Below are 22,972 nucleotides of genomic sequence, written 5' to 3'. Positions count from 1 at the left end.
AGAAAATTTTAAATTAAACACAAATACAATATAAACAGACAAATGGACATAAAACACATTTTTAGTGTTTGAGCATGTAATGACACAATTATGGCAAATTTGTTGTTAAATCATAAAATAATTAATACAAAACATTTTATACACAAAGCAGTTGCAGTATGTATCTGTGAGCTATAAATGGCTTTTTAGCACAAGAGTACAACAATTATGAGATGTTTATTATCATGATGATGACGATGACGAGATGTTGATAATAATAAAGTGTTTATAAGGCACAGCCACCCATCATCGCCACCACCACCGCCACCGCTGGCTACAGCAACCTCAACCTCATCATCATCCTCTTTATCATCACCAGCGCCACCATTGGCACTCATAAAACATACTAAATAGAAAAAGTAATAGGCACACTAGGCTTACGTAAAATACTTACATACAGAAATATCTATTGAAAAACAAAATACATAGTACTAGTTATATTTGTGGCTTTATTTGGTTCATATTGAGGTTGAGAGAATTTCAAATGCAACATGCCACTTGTGGACAATAATAAAAAAAGCAAATATCTATTTTAAAAACCGAATAATACACTCATCATCATCGTCACCATCATCATCATCGCCATCATGTGCAATGAGTGTTCGCACAAAGACGATATTAAGTAACAATGAATTAAAAAAATATAATAAAAATATTAATAAGAATTGCAGCAGAAAATTATAGAATATTAAATTTCATTTAAAAGAAATATGAGCCATTTAATTTGTTAAATTTAGTTTACCATACAGAACAAACAAACCAAAAAATACATTCAATTCAATTGAATTTTCTGCAATATTTAAATTTAATATACATAAAAAAAGCTGAATGAATCTATGTTAGCGGTATTAGTTGTACGAGTGAGTAGATATAATGAAACTAGGTTATATCGAATTTCTGTAAAGACCAGTAAAAATAAATAGTAGACCATTTCCATTTTAGTTCATTGTTCAAATTGAACTAAGTGAGCAAATGATTTGAACTAGTTCATTTAGGGAAAATAACTGAATCGTTCAATTGAACTAGTTCGTTCATGATCTATCCAAGTCTAATAAGTAGTTCCTCATAAACGTAGTTAAATATGCACATTTGATTTTGGTTTACTAGCTATTTTTTGGAGATAGTTATATTATAAAATTGTATGCGTAGGACCATATAAGGTGAATTTGTTTATATCAAAGATTCATTATAGCTCATGTTTTTTGTATGAAAACGTTGTGACTTTAAAATAAGTTCGTAATAACGATGTTCGTTATAACTACAATTGACTGTAATAAGCAGCTGTATTTGTCGTAATAAAAGACGTATTCATATTTTGAGGTTAGTATAATGTAAGGTTATTTGCTTTTGTTAAAGTAGAAGAGACAACATCAACAAAATGTGACAGAAAAGTTTGTAACCATAAATGATACAACAATAAAAATAAAAAAAAACTGACAGAAATTTGATCAAATGTTACTAGTGGATTTGTTTAACCACAGAAATATTCTAGAGTATGACAGATATGTAAAAACATTATTTCTAGTAGAAATAAAATGTGATATAAAATATTGATTTTATGGACAAAATCTCTAATAATGAACAATTTTTTAAGATTTTCATAAAAATACTAAAATTTGTTATATAAAAATATATAAATTAATGATTCCATGAAATTTTTTTAAAATACTGGTACTTTTGACCAGTAGTCTTCTGAATACATTACATTAATATTTCTAACACTATCCGAGACAAGTCTCACTCGTGAAATCAAAAAACAAGTAAGAGAGCTATATTCGGCTGTGCCGAATCTTATATACCCTTCACCAAATTATACTTTAAAATAAAAATTTTAAATATTTTGAGGTAAACAAAATTTAAATCTTTTTTCCAGTTGTTTTTTAAATTTTATAATTTTTTTTTTATTTTTAAAAAATTTTTTTTTTGTTTTTAAATTTTTTTTTTTTTAATATGATTTCTGCTATATTAATTTTGGATAAAAAAAACAATGTCTTGTATATGATAAAGGATTTAAAACTAATCTTTGTTGTTACGAGTATATTGAAAATTGGCCTGTCACTTGAAATTATATTTTTTTAGTACTTAGCTACTTTTAATACTATGAAATATTTCTATCAACAAATTTAGAGAAGCCAAATCATTGCGTTCGCTATCGGAAGTGTAGAAAGATGAAGAGAAAAAAAATCCGGTTCTTGGCAATAAAAAAAGATTAACTCCACATTTTTCGATTTTCTTCATTTTATAATGTCGCGTTCATGTTGTTACCGTTCTCGGTATTTCTAAGCATGGCTATAAATCCTTAAAGTGTGTCGCATTCGCTACCGGAATTGTAACTCTTTTCAAACCAAATGTTTTTATTATTTTATATGGGTAAAACGTGTACCCAAAGAAGAAGGTAAGCAAAAATGCGGTACTTGGGAATAAAAAAGATCGAACTTTTTAACCAAGGCTATAAATGTTTAAAGTGTGTCGCGTTCGCTATCGGAAGTGTATCTCTTTTCAAACCATGCATAACTAGATGGGTAAAGTGGGTGCCCAAAGAAGAAGGGAAGAAACTATTTTGCAATGCGGTACTTGGGAATAAAAGAGATTAGCTAAAATATTAAGAATAGTGCTATAAAACAGCGGCAAGGCTAAGTAAAGATCTATCGAAATTTGCCACAAAGAAAATGGGAAAACTGTCTTAGAAGGCAGAAAAAGGTACTCGATAGAATGAAATATTATGCTAATGGAAATTAAAAATTTAAGCACATAAAGCATTACTAGTGACCGGGCTGAGTTAATGTTATTGAAGCACTATATAAATGGTACAATAACTCGATATTGAATAAATAAATTTTAAAAGCGAAGCTTTTGTTGAAATTATTTTTACTTTCGTGATGGAAACATATTACTTTTAAATGTCGCGTGATAAATCATATCATATTTCAACATGAGAACTATCAAAAAAAAAACATTTTAAAAAATAAGTCGCAGGTTTGTGCATGCAATCGAAAACGCGTTATATATGTTTGTCCTGATTTTGAAACCATACTACACAACCCATATGCTATCGAAAAATGGAAACTTGAAAACAATTCTTTAAGATTTCTTTATTTTTTGGAACAGACGTTCAAAAATGTTAAATAATAAATCGTTAAGATTTCTTCATTTATTAACTCCAAAGACGAATGTCGCGTTCTTGAACGTGGACAATCAAAATATAAAGAAATCTTGAAAATTTGTATTCCTGTTTAAATTTGTCTATAGCTTTTAGTAGCACTATATTAGGTGCAAATTTTAGATTTTATTGTTTCCAATGTATTGACTCGCTAAAAAATATCAGAAATATATTCCAGAGTATTTGCATGTTTTTAAAAAGAAGCCGAATTGCCGAGATATAAACCACTTTTAAAACAATTCAGAGATCTACCCAGCAAAAACATACATTATGCATTACTTAAAAGTGATCGATTAATTTTCAGCTTATTGCAGATTCTGTTTTTACTGACTACAGCTTCTGTGAGATCTAGCTATCAATGATCTCACAGCAGCTGAGTAATGTTAAAATGCTATTGCATCGGTAGTGAAGTGCCAGGATATTACCATTTTAACTCATTACTTTGTAATGAAAGTTTTTGCTGGGTATATTTTGTAGTTACTGTAAAAACCCGGTATTTGTTTTTTGCGATCCCGATTTAATGTGAAAATAGTGGATTACAGAATACTCTTACGTCCAGAATACTCTTACTTCGAAATCTCATGACATATGTTTAACTTTTAACCCATAATAATATGTTTATTATTAAATAATTTATTATATAAATTTTGCGAAATAATATATTAGTTTAAAAAGCATTTGCGCATTAGTTGTTGGTTTTAGTAAAGGTTAGAAACTCAAAAAAAAAAAAACAAATTAGAACATAAAATAATTAAGAATCATACCTGGGTTGGTATTAAAGAATGTCGTACCAAATCACGTTTCTTAATTGGATACCGTTCCTGGATTTTGTAAGGTAAAACAAAATTTCAATTTTGTACAAAATATTCAAAATTTTGTTTTATTATGTGTGTGAGCGAATATGTGTGTGTTTTCATTATAAATGCAAAATCATATGATGTTAAACAAAAAATTTATGATTGTTTTTTATAGGATTTTGTGTGCGTTTTCAAATGCCATGATTTAATACACAATAAGACCGAGTTCAAATATTTATACCGAGTTATTTTTATGACCATGTTAAATGAGAATTTTACACAGATTTATGCGCACACACACACATGGTTACACAAACACATTTGAGAAAAGCGGAAACGTGATGTTTGGTTTTTTTGTTGGCGGTAGTAGTGGTAGAGTAGAACATCAACAACAATAACAACAACGAGTATTAGCAGATTTGTTGTAGTAGTAATAGAAGTTTTGTTTTTGTGTGTGGTTTTTTTTTGTAGGTGTAATTTTTGTTTGATGGTGATTTTTGTTTTAGGATGAGGATTTTTGTTTTGGTTTATTTTACATACAGGATGGATGATAAAGCAACATTAACAACATATAAAATTTGAGAAAATAAAAACAAGGATTAGAATTTGTTTTAGCAAAGTTTTAAAAATTAAAAGTTTTTAAAGAAACAAAATTAAACGGTTACAGAAACTAAAAAAAGCGTTTATTGGTTTCAAGTTTTTTCTTTTTACAAAGTTTGGAAATTATTTTGTTTATGATTTTTATTTATTTTGATAAACTAACCTGATAGGGACTGGGCTTACCACCCTTGCCAGAATCCTTGGTACCTTTCGCATCTTTCGAATCGGCTGGATCTTTGTCTTTTTTAGATTTCTTTTCTTTTTTAGGAGATTTCGGTTGATTGTTGCCGCCATTGCAACAGGAACTTTCTGGATTTTTACAAAAAAAAATAAAAATATTTTAGTTTATATATAGTTGGGGAGATACCGTTAGTATGTTGTTACAAACAAAAGCATTATTTTTCAATTCTCCGATCATTTGTTGAAAAATATTCTTAAATGTTTGAATTTATTAAGAAAGTTATTGGAAAAATTTATAAAAATTGTTACTGTTAGATGATTTTATGTCCCATCAACTGGTAATATAGATTTTGAAAAGAGGTTATATTTGGGATAAGCAAAGAAGTCTGATTCCATCGAAAACTACTTTATTGTTTTCTTATACAATCGTACTTTTATTGATACTATTTCATTCGGATATTAGTACTTCGTACTAGTACTTTAATATGAATAATATGGATGATACTCAGTTTTTTTTTGGGGAAAAAATGTCTGTATAACAGATTTTTCTATAGAAAAATGTGTGTATAACAGTTTTATCTATAGAAAATTGCTGTATGACAGCTTTTTTTTGTAGAAAACTTCTGTATAAAAGTTTTCTATAGAAAATTGTGTGTATAAATTGTATCAATAGATAATATAGATAAAATAGATTCTGTATAACAGTGATTTTTATAGTGAATTTTATGTTTTTCTATAGAAAATTTTGTATACAACATATTTTTTATAAAAACATGTGCGTATAACATTTTTTTTCTATAGAAAAAATTGTGGATAAAAGTTTTATCTCTAGACTAATTTGTGTATAACAGTTTCTTCTATTGAAAATGTGTTAATAACAGTTTTTTTTTTATAGAAAATGTTGTCTACAACATTTTCCATACATTTGTGTATAACAGTTAAACTGTTTTTATAACAGTATACACACAGTATATAACAGTATACACACAGTATACAATATTTTAAAAAACATGTGTGTACAACAGTTTTTTCTATAGAAAAATTTGTGTATAACAGTTTTTTCTATAGACAAACCTGTGTATAACAGTTTTTTCTATAGAAAAATTCCTTTATAACTGTTTTTTTATAGGAAAATTTGTGTATAACAGTTTTTTCTATAGAAAATTTGTGTATAACTATTTTTTCTCTAGACAAATTTGTGTATAACAGTTTTATCTGTAGACAAACTTGTGTATAACAGTTTTTCTATAGAAATTTTTTTCTATAGGAAAATTTGTATATATCAGTGTTTTCTATAGAAAATTTGTGTATAACAGTTTTTCTATAGAAAAATGTGTATATGACCGTTTTTTCTATGGAAAAATTTGAGTATAACAGTTTTTTTATAGAAAAATGTGTGTATAACAGTTTTTTCTATAGACAAATTTCATTATAACAATTTTTCTATAGAAAAATTTGTGTATAACAGTTTTTCTGTAGACAAATTTTTGTATAACAGTTTTTCTCTAGAAAAATTTGTATATGACCGTTTACAAAACAGTTTTTTCTATAGAAAATTTGTGTATAACAGTTTTTTCTATAGAAAATTTGTGTATAACAGTTTTTTCTCAAGGCAAATTTGTGTATTACAGTTTTTTCTGTAGACAAATTTCTGTTTGACAGTATTTCTATAGAAACATTTGCGTACCATAGTTTTTTCTACAGAAAATTTTGTAAATAAAAAAATGTTTAAATAGAGCGCTGTGCTCGGCATTGCTTTTAAACCCGCCTACTTCTCCTACTTTTTTAGAGTTACTGTAAGTTTTAATGTGTTTTGGCAAACAAATCTTTAAGAATTATGAAAAATAATGCATTATAGTTGCTTTGTAAAAATTGTACTTACCCTGTAACAGAAAACAGAAAACATACAATAGGAAGAGTATGCTGACACCATACAAATACGTAAAGAAACTTTCATAGTAGAGTACGGGCAGACGGTGAGTGGTCACATCGCTTATAACGTAAGCAATGCACACAACAATCAATATGATGGCATAAACCAAACTGGTCACAATGAACAACGATGTCCTAAAAATGATAAACGAAAAGTAGTGACACATGTAGGTAAAGGAAGAGAGAGAAAAACAGAACAGAAAACACATATTAATATTTGACAAGTAGTTATGCAAAATAATCATAATTAAAAATCAAAACCAATAACTAAAAGTAAAGTAACATATTCCCATTATAACAATAAAATAAATACAAAAAAAAACATTCCCCAAACAAAATATTTAGTGTATAAAAATAATTTAATATTTTTTTATTTTATTTTTTTTAACTTTAAATTGATTTTACTACTAAAGTGCAAGTGCTTCATATAATTTACTTAGAGTTGTACAATTGTTGTAAATCATTCGAAATCATGCTAAAAAATGTGTTAATTTTTCAATATTTCAATATTGTATTATTTTATTTCGTAATAAATCTTTCACACACACATTTTTTGTTGTAGAAATTTTTTAAATTAAATTCACTTCATAATTTAATTTTCCAACACACATTTGTCCGGCATGTGTTGTAAATTTTAACTGAATGAAATTCATAAATTCTGTATTTTTTCTAGTGTTTCTTTTAAAATAAGTGTTTAAAGAAAAAACTAAATAAAACTAGAGAATTAAGTAAGACAAATCTAAAGCAAAACAACAACAATTTAATGTTTTGCTTTCGTTTTAGCTTGTTTTACGTAACTTTTTTTGCAGTTATTTATATTTTCCTTTTTTTTTTTGCTTAAGTACCCTTAACATTAAAAATTCATATAAAATGTGAAATTTTTAGTGTAGCATAGTGTAAATAAAACTTTTACCGACAGTGTTGTTCATCTCTGCTATAAAGTGTTCTGTGTGTTTATTTCTACTCAATATAGTTTTGTTTTCATTTTGGTAGGCTTTTTTTATTTAGTTTTCTTTTTTTTAATCTAATGCCTAAAGTGTTTTCAGTGTGTTTTAAATGTTAATACATAATTAAAAATGTTTTTTGTTCTTTTTCTATATTTTCTAATATTTTGTGCTTTTTAGTCTGTGATAGTGTTCTTTTTTTACAACCCACTCAATTTTAGGCATTTCATTTTCATACACGAAAAATGAAACCATTAAATTTTTATGTTAAGACGAATTTCAACAGCTCTGTACCAAATGTGGACAATAATATAAACAGTTTAAAATCGTTGAGTAGTGGAAACTATAGACATAAGCAGGTTAAATTGCAGAATAAATTGTTTAGTTCATTTCTGCTAAAGTCGATTTATTTTAAAATATAAGCTTTTCAATAATAATAAATAAAAAGAAGAATAAAACAAAAAGTACATAATTTTCAAAACAAAAAATTTTTTTTGTGAATTTTTTCATTTATTTTTATGAAAATGATACAGCCTAACCATAAAAGCCTTAAGGTCGATTATTTTCATTTATTTGAATATATAAGATGGAAAAAGTTTTGAAAGCTTTTTTAAAATATTTCTTTAAAACAAAGTCGACTTTAACAAAAATTAACTTTAAAATTTATTTTATAGTTAGGCTGATATAGTTTTCAAATAAGTTTTTATTGGACTTTATGGAATAATGATTTTGCTTTTGTAATTTTCTTAAGTAAAGATTTTGAATTTTCATAAAACCTAACGGATATGTCTGGCTAAATATAAATTTGTTCATGAAATTGAAAAATAAAGGTTCTTCCAATAGAGACTTTCAAATTTTGACAGTTGATAGCGGCCATATTGTTGAAGATACATTTGCTGAAGTGGCTGTCGTTTATGCATTTTTTTTCCAAATCACAATAAAAGGATATAATAGTATTCAACAACAGGCGCAAATTATAAAGTTGTTTTATGAAAATGGGTGTAGTGTTCGGACAACGTTCCGCGAGTTTCGCTTCATCTTCAGCGATGTCGCCCACTTCTGGATGAATGGGTATGTCAAATACAAATTGTCGAATTTTGGACGATACCAATGTATATTAGACCCAACAGCGTCCAATACATCCCGAAAAAGTCATTTGTCCAGATTTCTTTAAGTTCGTTAATTACCAACTTCTTTTTACATGAATTGAATGGACACCAACGACATGTCCTTTCAACAGGGCGACGCTACGTGCCACACAACTCATGTCACATTGGAAATTCTGCAACAGCGATTTGAGGACATGGTCATTTCATTTGAAGATGATGTGAACTGACGACCGAGATCGTGCGATTTGACTCCGTTAGACTTTTTCTTCTGGGGGTTTGTATGCGAAATGCCACAAAACACAGCGCCCCTCAAAGCCAACATAAGCGTCGGAGTCATGGAAAATTGGTCAAGCCGTGGCGGACATTTGCACAATGTTATGTTCCATATATAATGACATTGATAGGCTTTTCAAACGAATAAAAACTATTGATGAAAAAGTATAAATTTTCAAATTATGATAACGCCCACATTCAAAATTTTACAAAGTGGGCGTGGTTAATTCTTATGAAAAATAATATTTTTCCTCTGATTCGATTGTTCTAAAATTGATTGAAGTACGAAAAATAAAATAAAGTGTTACCCAGTTTACATCTATTATCTGGAAAATTTTAATTTCTCTATTCGAAGAAAGTTTTTCAACAATATTAAACAAGTGCTTACAAAATCACTGAAAGCTACTCAATCAGCAATGTTTGCGAACTGCAGTATTCATCCAAAAGCAAAGAAATTTAGTACCATACAAATTGAAGCCGATGGGCCTTGGTAGACAATTTTACTTTAGGACATAGTATCCGAAATTGGCTTGATTCGTTCTTCTGCCTCTTTTGGCGCGGAATCCACGTTGGCAAAAATATGGGAAAAGATCATAGATAACAATGGCCAATACTTTGAATAAATTTATATAGTACAAATGTTTCAAATTAAAAGCTAAAAATTTTAAAATTTCCATAAAAAAAAATCATCTCTGATATAAACTTAATATTTCCTATTTAATCTTTAAACAGAACGACATACATATTTCGAAATTAAGATTTAATTTTCTTTTATCAAATATTCGATTTTTGAATTTTTGTTGTTTAGTTGTTTTGCATTTTAGGTGACGATATACTGTTCGAGTTTGCATACAAATTCATGTATTATTTAAAACATGTATCGATTTCATTTTAATATACTTTAAAATCGATTAGCTTTCTACATATCCTTCTGTCCTGAATATATCGCTATATAATATTATTTAAATCATTTGCATTGGAAGTTTGTATTACAAAAATTTATGCAATGAATGAAATATTAGTAAAAAGTTTGCATTTCATTTTATACCTTGGTTTCTCTTTCTCATATTTAGCATTGATTTTTAAAACATCATGTTACAAATGCTATGAAAATATTAGTAATTTCACCTTCATCGCTCTTAATGTAGGGCAACATTAGATTAAACATTTTCATGTTTTATATTTACATTTGAACATATTTTATGTATGTGCTAAAATCGTTTGGAAAACTGTTTGTAAACATAAATCTATAAGGTTAATTGTAAACTTTTTGATGTTTTTTCTTGTATTTTTATTTTTTTGTTTCTTTTGAAATCCCAATAAATCAATATTTTGTGTAAAGAGGGTTTAAACAAGAATTAGCTTTTTAGCAAGTGTTTGAGGATGGTAATAATTTTAAAATGAAAATTTGTAATCTCTATAGTTACACCCAGAGAAAAAATCAACTTAAAATCAATAAAAACCATGTTGAATCAATAATTATACGAAATGTTGAATTTATTTTATTTCAATATGGAACAATGTTAATTTAAAGATGAAAATTATTAATTTATCGTATTTCTATATCATTTTTCTATTATATTGAAAATTATTGAATTAATATGATGCATTCCTATTTTTAAGTTGCAGCTTTACCCTGAATGTAAATATATATATAAATACATATATTGCATACATATTTAAATATTACTTAGAGCTAAACAATTTATATGTTTTATATAACATATATCTTTAGAATTCGTTTAAAACTTTTGGATTGACATAATCTTACTATTATTATCCATTTTTAACCTGTTTTATTTTTGAAGCATATAAAATGTTGAAGAATGTATATGAATACATACATATATTCAGTTTGTATAGATATATGTGTATGTTTTGCAATATGTCATCTTTTCAAAGCAGATTAAAATAAAATGCATAAAATTCAATATTCATATACTTTCATGCACATTTGTATATATGTACGAGTATCTACATAAGTCTATTTTCCAATATTATTTAACGTGGGCGGTTTCAAAATATCTTAGATATTTTCATTTAACATTATTATATTGAATAGTTGTATAATTTGCAAATATTTTAACTTAAGTGATAATATTAATATCTTACACAATTTCCCCCTATTTGATTTTACAAATTAAAAATAGTTTGAAATAATTCCCCTCTTGTAAAGGGGTTAAAGTTGTGTTTATTGTAATTATCACACAAAAAGCATCATTTTCATTAGGTAACTATGGACATAACTCGTTTATGCTAAATAAAAACTTTTCAATGTCAAATTCTGCACGAGTTTGTCCTAAGAACATATTTATAGATTTGTAGTAAAATCAACATAACAAATTTGCTGGATTTATGTAGTACCTATTTTATTTAACAGTAATCACTAGACATCAGCATGAATATACTCGATTTACAAATAACAGTACTGTAAAAACACGAAAGCTATAGAGTCGTGGATTTAAATGGATAAAGTTCGCTTAAGAGAAAATTAAAACATGACACGAGTCATTCGTTTCAAATCATTAAAGAAATGTACTTATGACAATAAAATACACACGTAGTACATGAAACTTTACTGCAGTCAAAGTAAAAAATTAAATAATCTCCAAATAATTTAGTGTAGGTAATAAATAGGCCTGGTTGAGAACTTCTTGTTAAAGAATTTCTCCTTCTGACTTCACCCACTTCAAATAATCCTAACGCAGTCAGCTTTAAATCGATTTAAAATTTGTAAAATCATATGAAAAGAAAATCCTTTAAGATTTTAAATAATGTTATATATCTAAGCTGAAAATATTTAACAAATTTGTATAAAACTTTGAAATTTTAATTTATTTTTTTAAAAAATATTAAAATTTATTTAAATTTTTTGTTTGAAATGACTATCATTTGAAAACATTTTATGAAAATCTTAAATTTGTGTAAATTATTTCAAGTAGAGAAATTTAGGGTTTTACAACTTTTTTAACAAAAACTTGAAAATTTAAAGATGACGTAGCTAACATTTAAAAAATAAGATTCTTTTAATATGCATCAAAGATTAAATTTTGCAAGTTTTTAAAAAAAAAAAAATTAAAACTTAACAAAGTAAATTCTAAATTGAATATAAATTTCCAAAATTATAAGAAAAAATATGGCTTAGATCTTTTAAACAAATGGGGGATTCATACGGTCTGCTTTTAGGCCAAATGTCCTAATATATTATGATAGTTTTTTTTAGTGTTTCAAACAAAAAAAATTTTATTTTATGACAAAACAATAAACGTAGTTAAAAAAGTTTATTAGTTTAGAACGTTTTTGTTTGAAACACAACAAAAATTTGTTTAAACTTTCATAATATATTAGGACAATATGACCTAATAGCAGACCGTTTGAATCCCCCAAATATATGTATAATAAACTAACAATATTTAATTTAAAATTTTTAAAAAAATTTTCAATTTAAGTTTAATCAGAGAGGGAACAATTCGTAACCTAATTCATGGATTTTTGCCATGGAAACTGCACACGTGTACAGCTTTTTTCTTTTCAAATGCGGTCGTTATTTTTAAATCCTCATTAAATCGACCCAATAAATTGGCATAATATTAGCCATTGATTTTTTACCCTTTTGAAGGTAGTCAATGTGGACTATACATTAGCTGAAAAACCCTCGTTGGTGTTCTTTGGCGTCGATTCACTCCAAGAAACCCATTGTTTGGGCTCTGGTGTTTTGTGGTAGATCCACGTTTTGTCAACGGTTACGAAACGGCGCAACGTCCATTTTGCGGTTCAACAATCCCAAACTCTCCAGCAATGTTGTCACAAGATTGCGTTTGTCGTCGATTGTGAGCAAACGCGGCACCCATCTTGCGGTAAGCTTGCTCATACCCAAATGATCATTCAAATTTAAAACCACCGAACTATGTCAGATGCCTATGGCTTCCACAATCTCTCGTACTTTCAATCTCCGATCGGCCAACACTATATCATGATTTTCCGTACTTGTACGACCTCAACGAAATTCAGTAAACCATTTTTTTACCATTGAAATTGATGGTGGAGAGTGTATTTATAAAACTTTTTTCCGCCAAAAATAATGCTTAATGAGCACACGAAATTCCTTTTCTTCCACTTTCTATATTTCCATGAGAAATTCCAAATATTGAAAAATTTGACTTTTGACCTTCACAATTTAAGGGTTGACGTTTTCCGATTTTAGTAAAACTTTCGGACTATATTTAAATTGACCTGGACTATAATATTCTGAATTGGTTTTACTTAAATATCATAACAGTAAGGAAATTAAGCTCATTCGCCAAAATATGGTCGAAAAATTAGTTTTTCACGAAAATCGCAAAATTTAAATCGCAGTTACGGAAAAGCTATATGAGGTATTGTCATACCTTTCTCACATTTTGATTTCCTATTATGTTCTCAATACATCCTAATGTGATGATTATAAAATTTGTTTAACAAAATTTTTAAAAATTTGAAATTGGAGTTTTGAAACTGCCGTTAAAAAAATGATTTTGTTTGGTTATACCTGCGAATAGGTTAACGGTATCCTACGAAGACAAAAACTTATATACAAGTAAATGTTAATATATTTTAAGTAAAAATTAGTTTTTATTTTAATATTTCTAAAAATATGTGAATTTTGTTCCTAGATTTCTTGTTCTAGTGGCCTGAAACACGGAAATTTTTAATAACTTTAAAATTTTTTAACTAATTTTAGTCGTTTATCATTGAACGACAATTACGTGCACGTTTCCATTATTTCAAACTAAATTACAAAAGTAATTTTTTAATTGCAAAATTTTTACAAAAACTGAAAAAATTTCATTTTTTCCCCTGAAATGCACCTCAAAACTTTGAGCGACAGGCGGGGAATCGTTTTGTGGTGTCCAGACGAACAAGATACCGAAATTTTTTCCCGCCATAGGAGATCTGGTCAACCTAATGCACATGTCTAGTAATTTCCATACAAATGTATTGTAATAAGGACTTATAAAATACTTTCTTAAATAGAGATTCCTGATCCCTGCTGACATTTTTCTAAAGTCATATATAAAAGACTCAAAATTTCTCATAAATTTTTTAAAATTTAATCAAGAAGAAATCCGCAGATTTTCAACAAAATCTGCTATCATTTGAAAGTATGAAAAATTCGAGGCCAGTTATTAGAATTTATAATTGTGCTTACACCATTTCCAATTTTATTACTGCCGATTGTGATAGTATTTCAGAATATTCCAATTGTTTTTCACATAATTCTAATGGAAGTTTCTTCTTCTGAAGTTTCTTCCATTTGTATTTCAGACACTTCCATATGTATTTCTATTAGGAATTTCTGAAATTCAACTAAAAATTCTAAAATATTGTACATTTATAAAAACAAATAGAAATTTCTAAAATTTGGATTTCCGAAATATATTTAAAAACATCAGAAATTAAGTTCAAAAATCCTAAAACCTAATTAGAATCTTCTGGAATACAATGGGAAATGGTGTAGAAATAAAAATTCTAACTTGTTTTATATTTTTTTGTTACTTATTTAAATTTTGTTTCAAATAAATTAAAATTTTACCATAATTCAATTGGTCCTGTTATAACATTGGTGTGATATGTGCCATGTATCGTTATTTTAGCTGGTAAAAAACTTCGTTTATTTGGATCTGATTTTACCGAATAAACAACCCTAGAAATTTGCAAAAAAAAAATAATGGTAAAGAATAGTAATTTGATATAATTTTGTTTTAAATCAACTAGCCAAGATTTCTAAAACAGGATAACACAAGGGTAATTTGGAGTTTTTGGGTTTATAATAACACTCATAACTAGATTAAACACAAAGGGGAGATAAAACAAATTTTACCAAAACAAAAAAATGTAACTACTTTATTATGTAAATTTAGGTTAATGATTAGAAACAATAGGTAACAAATCAATATGAAAGAGGGGGGTAGGTAACTAAACAAAAAATGCATATTTTAAGTACCAAAAACAAAATAAACAAATTTATTTTATTTCTTGAATAAATTTTTAGGTTAAATTGTAATATTGGTTTTAAATTTCATTTTATATTCAAGCCAGCTAAGAAAATTATAAAACACATACAAACATAGACGTAAGAGTATCAGGATAGTTTTTTAAACTCTAGATTTCCACAACCATATATCTATATATAAAGAGAGAAAATTTGAAAGAATAAGTTATTCAAAATGAAAACTCATGTGTTTGGATAAACTCATTTTATGATATACATAATCCTTGAATGTATTAATAATCACGTCTAATAGTTTTTCTCATTATACCCATAATCACAAAATATGTGGGGCAAGTGAACCAACATTTGAAATCGATATCTTCCCATCGGGAGGTTAGTTCTATTGGATAGTAATTCAGACACAAATTTTTCAACAACATCGGTCTCTCTCAAGATCTTTCTAAGTTAGAGGGGGTAAAAATTTAACATTTTGGCCAAACAGGTGTTTTTTCTCAACCATGTATCTTATTACCTATTGTTTTTAGAAGAAAGTGTCCCAAATAGTTTAGAATTATATTTCTTCTTTTGAAAAAAAAAATAAAAAAGATTTTTTCCAAAATCAACATTTTTTTCGGGCAACATATGTTTCAACCAATTTTGTAAGAAAATCTGGAAAAAATACCTTTAAGAGTGAAAATTTAGATAGTGGCAATGTGTAGTCAAGGGATTAAGCTTTATTTTGACGCATAATACGACTCTGTATTCCAGAGATTTTAGAGGATTTTTCACAATGTGCAGGAAGGCTTTATTTTCACATAAAATCTACATATTTGCTATTGCATTGAAATTTTATAATTCTTAATTATTTGAAAGCAATAGTAATTCTCCATTTTAAAATTTATACTTTTAACGCACTGTTACCTCCATCATTATTGTTGTTATTATTTCAATAGTGTTTTTCTACTCCTATTCCATATGCCATTTGCATAAAAAGCCTGATTTTTTTCCTTTCATTACACTTCCTTATTTAGTTTTTTCACCAACTTTTTCTTTAGCTTTTTTTGCCTCAAGTGTCTGCTTAACGATCTGCAAGTTTTGTTTGCATACAATCGAAACGCTAAAAGCAACAAATATTTACCCCCGCCACAAAAAAATACACGTTGCCAGAATGTATTATGTATGTGTGGCACATAAGTAATGGTATGTATGTGCGAATCCTTTTTTTTATGCTCTCGCTGCGATACTGTTGTATGTAACAAAAATACATACAATGTAAAATAAAAACTGTTTCCCATCAACAACTTTGGTTTAATGTATACACTGCTAAAGTCTACATACGAGTACTACTGGCTGCCACCTTGCTTTCCCTTTGCCACATGCCTCGAAACATATCGCAAGGAAAACATAAATTTGACCTAAATCTGCTGCTATTATGTAAATACACAGCGAGCGTTGATTCTTGAGCAAAGGAATCTGCTGAAATGTGGCAACATTGTGCACACTCACACACGGACTCTCGAAAAAGCGAGAGAGAGAAAAAAAAATTGCAGCAAATCAAACGTTGATATCTGAAGTAGAGTTTGAAAATTTATTTCACTTCAAAAATATAGGCCGTTTTGCTCTATATATTGTGTAAATATTAATATTGAAATGGGTTTGTTAATAAATTGAAAAATTGGCGAAATAAGCGAAGTAGTTTGCCAACAGGGGTTGAGCGGAGGGCTCTTAACCCATATAATGATGAATTTTTTTATAAACAAAGTAAATTTTGTTAACGGTTTTAGTATTTAGGCCAGTTTTTTAATTGATTTTATTATATTTAGTGGTTTTAATAAAATATGGTCATATCGCATACAAACAGAGCAAAAATATAGGTGTACAATGTACACCTATATGTACATCATGGATGCTCAAGCATAATTTGAAAGCTTATAGGGTAGAGTATTTTTGTGATTTTTTTCAGATTTTTCGGATGTGGTTTAGAGGTCGCTCAAATCGAGTTTTTGCCAAAAATCGGGTTTGTCGGCCTTTTTTTGAGTTTTCTTCATAACTTTGTCAAGACCCACGATTTTCATTACTTTTGAGAACACTGTTTAAAAGAAAAATGTCCATGCTTTATTTCTCTGTGCAGACATTTTTAGTTTTTGCAATGAATGAAAGTTGCCTCTAAATTATTAAGAATTAATTAATCTTTCAAACTGCATTTTTAGTTTCTTTCATTTCCATAAAAATTTTAAAAGTTATAAAGCCTTATTTACAAAAATTTATGGAAAAATTTCTAAAAATTGTAATGTTGGGCACCTTAATAAGACAATTCGTTAAAAAAAACTAAACATCAAACTAAACACACAAGAATAAAGCTCGGACATTTTTCTTTTAAACTGTGTCCTCAAAAGTAATGATAATCGTGGATTTTGACAAAGATATGAATAAAACTCCCAAATAGGCCAACAAACCCGATTTTTGGCAAAAACTCGATTTGAGCATCTCTAAACCACTACCGAAAAATTTGAAAAAAATCTCAAAAATGCTCTACCCTATAAGCTTTCAAATTATGCTTGAGCATCCATGAAAATAAGAAAAAAAACTTTTTTTGGGACACACTAGTGTACATGTTTACCATAACTATTTTAACATTTTTACAAGTTTTTCCACAATATTCTGGTCACTGTAATTATTTTATATTTGCGATTAGTGTTTATAAAAAGTCGACATTTTAAAAAACCTGTTTGTCGATTAACCGAAAATTATAATTTTTAGAATTTTTTTCGTTTAACCGACTTCGAAAAAATCGGTTAACCGGCTATTTGTTGTGTACATGATTGTAGAAATCATATATATGATTGTTGTAATTAAGTATATCATTGTGGCATTCATATATATAAGAGGGTTTTTATCTCATGTGACACAACTTTTGAACCGATGCCTTCCGAGATCGGTATGATGGTAGCAATTCCTAGAAATTGAAGCGAAAATCCCAAAAATGGTATTTTTTACTATTTTGCCATAGGATCCACATTTCCTTCGGGGCTGTGCAAATACTTTGTGGATAAATAGGGAACACATCAAGGTTTTCAGGGCTGCTTTCCGTTTTCTGATTCCAGCTTTGGGATTTTAGAACATGTGGTCCAAAGTTGAAAATTTTATAAAAAAAATAGGTAAAATTCCGAAGGGCGTAAGGACGACATTTTCGAAAAATATGACATTTTTTATACCAAAATGTTCTCCGTAAAGATGCCTTACAGAATAATATAAAATTGTTACATGTTCTTAAAGAATTTTTTTTTAATTAAAAAAAAGTTAAGTCACAGCAAAAATCTACTATTATTTGAATTTTTAAATTGAAAAATCGTTTATTTTTGTATCCATAAAAGATATTGAAATCATTTGTATGTTATTCGTAATTTAGTTGTATAACAAACCAAGAAAATTTGAGGCCATTCGGTCCAAAAGTGCGTCCTATATTTTTAAAAAAGCGGACCAAGATGTGGCAAAATTTTAAATATATCAATATTGAAATGCCTATAACTCGGAAGCATGTTTTCTCAAGACTGCTTTCCAAAAATATAAAAATCTTTGAAATCGGTTGAGAAACAAAAAAATGGCACGTGTTTAGAAATGTTACATGTCGAAGGTACCCTACTTCCAGCCGCCATAGCGCAGTCGCTGGAGCATTTTGATGGTGCGTTTTAATAACTTAAACTCGAATACTCCTCGTCTACGCCCACGGCAAATTCACAAAAACCTTTACAATTTTGCATTTTCCATTCGCACTTAATAGTGAACTCCGCTATTATTTTTATATGAGAGATAGTGAAAATTTGTTTGAAGTAAACGAAGAAAATTTATTTTAAAACAACTAATTCAACCTCAAAATCTGCAGTCTAATTAAAACTATGGAAAATTGCCAACCTTGCAAAACATAAAAAGTTTCTTTTAATTTATCTTTACTGTTTTACATAAATAATAAAAAAAAATATTTTGTAAAATACCTGTTTAATTTAAAACATTTTTTTTGTCCAAATCAAACAAATACGTGACAAATTCACTTTTTATTTAAATATTTCAATTGTCCTTTACGTTTTCATATATTTTTTTCTCTACCAAAAACTGTCATTATTTGCCATCACTTCACTTTACTGTCAAGTTTTGTATTTTTTTTTCGCTATGAGTGTCTTTTTTCCTATTTGACAAAATATCCTTAAGGGATATATGGAAAATCCTTCCTTTTGCAGCTATTGTTTGTTGTCATGTCTGTCTATCATTCATTCCTTTATCCTCTCCAGAGTTTCATGTTGGCAAACATCAGAAAATATAGATACATATATATTTAGGTACTACGTATGAGTATATCTATGTATCTGGATTGCTGGATGTGTGATTATGAGTTAAGAAAACATCATTGTTGACTCTAAAACAATCCTTGTAAGAGTTTCCTTTTATCCCCTTTAATGCAGTTGTTAGCAGAATCCTGTCTGAGAGTGGTAGCATGTATGATTATGTGTGTGTTTGTGTTTGGGGAGCAGCATTGAAATATTGCTACAGAAATTGTTCACATTTCATTTGGGGATTAATTTTATTATATAGTTTCCTTTACTCGATCTACATACTACAGAGTTTATTCACATTGGAGTTTAAAGAATTTGGTTAAGAAAAACAGAAAATATGTGATTTAATTTTTTTTTAGGATAAAAAAAATGTTAATGTGTAAGGGATTTAGTAATTGAATATGATAGAAATTGTGTTAATTTTAAATTTTTTTTAAGATTCAATTTGAATCTTGTGGGACAAAAAACTTTTTCTTTTTATACCCTTCAGCTTCGTGAGAAGGGTATATATAAGTTTGTCACTCCGTTTGTAATTTCTACATTTTTCATTTCCGACCCTATAAAGTATATATATTCTGGATCCTTATAGATAGCGGAGTCGATTAAGCCATGTCCGTCTGTCTGTCTGTCTGTCCGTCTGTCTGTCTGTCTGTCTGTTGAAATCAGTTTTCTGAAGACCTCAGATATCTTCGGGATCCAAATCTTCAATAATTCTGTCAGACATGCTTTCGAGAATTTTGCTATTTAAAATCAGCAAAATCGGTCCACAAATGGCTGAGATATGAGGAAAAAACCAAGACAACCTCGATTTTTTACCTATATCTGGATTACTAAGACATTAATATAGACAATATGGATATCTAATGATAGATATTTCAAAGACATTTGCAACGACGTATATAAGACCATAGTAAGTTGGACCTACAATGGGTCAAAATCGGGAAAAAAATTTTTAACCCGAATTTTTTTTTTTCAAAAAAAAAAAATTTAAAAAACCAAAAAAAAATTTTTTAAAATTTAAAAAAAAAAAATTTTTAAATTTAAAAAAAAAATTAAATTTAAAAAAAAAAAAAATTAAATTTAAAAAAATAAAAATTTAAAATAACAATCGAAAAATTTTTTTTCCAAAAAATTAAAAAAACAACTAAAAAAAAATTAAATTTTGTTTACCTAAAAATATTTTAAATTTTTAAGTATAATTTGGTGAAGGGTATATAAGATTCGGCACAGCCGAATATAGCACTCTTACTTGTTTTTGTTAGTTTTATTCCTTAAAATTGCATTATAATCCCCTAAGTAGTACGTGCTCAAAAACCAAAAACTATTTTATCAATCAAAGTAGTTTAGAGGAGTTTAATAAAATGTGTATAAGTTCCATGTAAGTTTCACTTTGAATTTAGTTTTCATGAAACTAAAATAAGAGAAACATATTACACTAACAAATTAATTGTGTTATTCGATGAACATTAGGGTGGGTCGATTTAGCAATCGATTTTTTGATAGCTTTTGGCACGAGGAACAAAATTTCCACTATGACATATCAAAAAAATCAAAAAGAAGTAAGAGAGCTATATTCGGCTGTGCCGAATCTTATATACCCTTCACCAAATTATACTTCAAAATACAAATTTTAAATATTTTTAGGTATACAAAATTTATTTTTTTTTCCAAAGTTGTTTTTTTCATTTTGTGGAAAAAAAATTTTCGAATTGTTATTTAAAATTTTTTGTTTTTTAAATTTTAAAAGTTTTTTTTTGGTTTTTTAAATTTTTTTTTTTTTTTTTGTGAAAAAAAAATTGGGGTTAAAAAATATTTTTTCCGATTTTGACCCATTGTAGGTCCAACATACTATAGTCTTATATACTTCGTTGCAAAGGACTTTGAAATATCTATCATTAGATATTCATATTGTCTATATTAATGACTTAGTAATCCAGATATAGGTCAAACATCGAGGTTGTCCTGGTTTTTTCCTCATATCTCAGCCATTTGTGGACCGATTTTGCTGATTTTAAATAGGAAACTTCTTAAAAGCATGTCTAACAGAATTAATGAAGATTTGGATCACGAAGATATCTGGTGTCTTCAGAAAATTGATTTCAACATACAGACAGACAGACGGACATGGCTTAATCGACATGCTCAACTTCGGGATGTAGTGTTGACGATCACTACACACTTCTTGATCGATGTGTAATTAACAACTTCCATAGAAATAGTCAGGATGATTGAAAGGTGTAAGCGATGACTTGGTTCAACGATGATTCCACAAGCCAGGTGAGTCTTTCTAGTACCGGACAGATCTATTGAAGATGGATGTCATTAAGCGTCATTCATTTGTGTACAGAAATGGTTTAGTTAGAGACTTGGAATGATCAATTGGAATGCTGATTTTTTTAGATATTAAATAGAGATCTATAGTGAATAGTTTATGTTTATCACTCTGGGGAGATGATTTTCTGTTAGGTATAAAAACTTATCAAATGTTTTACCTTGAAAGAAATATGAACGAAATTTTTCCCTAAAATTGTTATTTCAACTCGAGAGAAAACATTAAAGTTAGGGTTTGTAGAGCTATTAAAAACATGTTCTTTCCAGATGATTTAAAAAAGGTAAAATTAATAAGATTTTTTATTTCTTATGTCCTTTTGCCAGTCTGTGAAAAACACTCTCTCGTTCAAAATACAAATTGAAAATAAATTTATGTTTTAAGCAGTGTGGACTTGAAAATCAACAAAATAGGTTTGGTGGAAAAAAGCACAGCACAGCATCGAAAACGTTCAAAAATTTATTTCATTAAATTAGTAAAGGTAGATTTTAAAATTATCCTTTATTTAGAACGGCCTTTTTATTGGCCCAGCATTGATTGCTTTAAATATTTTGTACTTTCAAATCATGTAAAATCAATATGCTAATATTTAAAACATGTCATTCTATCTGTGAAAAATACTCTCACGTCTTAAATACAAAATCTAGATACATGTATTTAACCTAGAATGTTTTTCATTATCCTAAGCAGTTAATGAGTTGGGCATCAGCCAAATCATTTTAGTAGAAACTTATTATGTAGCTTGTTCTTATACATATTTCGGTTATTCTTACTAATGAATATTTACAGATAATCAATTTAATATGTTAATTTTAATACCTTTTTCAATTTGAAAAATATTTTTCTTCTTTGAGATTTAACATATTAAAAATGCACAGAGAAAACCTTGATTCGTAGCAGCAAACCGAATTTTTCAATCGATTGATTCATAGAATTTATCGGTTCTATCAACAGAAAATCAGTTGATAAAGAAAAATTACGGTTGAAGCAACCAAACTTTTGTTACGACTTTAAAAATTTTGTAAACACAACTGTAAAATTCGTTTTAAGAAAAATAAAAAATATATTATTAATATATTTTCGACAAATTTTTTTGTTATTAATACATTTTCATTAAATTTTAAAGTATGTATCTGAAAATTATATGCAAAAAAGAGTGACATACATATAGGCCAGGCGCGGAAATTTCCCTCCCCAAAACCGAAAAGTTTTCATATAAAAAAAGGAATAAAAAGAAAATTGTAGAACAAATTTTAATTTTAAACCCCCCCCCCCCAAATGGTTGACCTGGATCCACGCCTGATATAGGC

At 28.0% G+C, this 22,972-nt stretch overlaps 1 protein-coding gene across 12 annotated transcripts in view; it reads right to left on the bottom strand.

Moving 5' to 3' along the window:
* The window catches only part of OtopLa (Otopetrin-like a), a 108,847-nt gene that overhangs the window by 12,419 nt on the left and 73,456 nt on the right, over positions 1–22,972 (bottom strand). For 6 of the 12 annotated variants that reach the window (XM_065506865.1, XM_065506867.1, XM_065506868.1 and 3 more), the window contains 3 exons: positions 6,659–6,843; positions 4,760–4,905; positions 3,964–4,020 (listed from right to left, as the gene is read on the bottom strand). In XM_065506865.1, coding sequence (XP_065362937.1) covers positions 3,964–4,020; positions 4,760–4,905; positions 6,659–6,843 — 388 coding nt within the window. Of the gene's footprint in view, positions 1–3,963; positions 4,021–4,759; positions 4,906–6,658; positions 6,844–14,606; positions 14,718–22,972 lie in introns of all 12 variants that reach the window. The other 6 variants (XM_065506870.1, XM_065506871.1, XM_065506875.1 and 3 more) reach the window with 2 other exon arrangements.

This window comes from Calliphora vicina, chromosome 4 (assembly GCF_958450345.1).
Source record: "Calliphora vicina chromosome 4, idCalVici1.1, whole genome shotgun sequence".
Taxonomy (NCBI): Eukaryota; Metazoa; Arthropoda; class Insecta; order Diptera; family Calliphoridae; genus Calliphora; species Calliphora vicina.
This window is presented reverse-complemented; position numbering and strand designations above follow the sequence as displayed.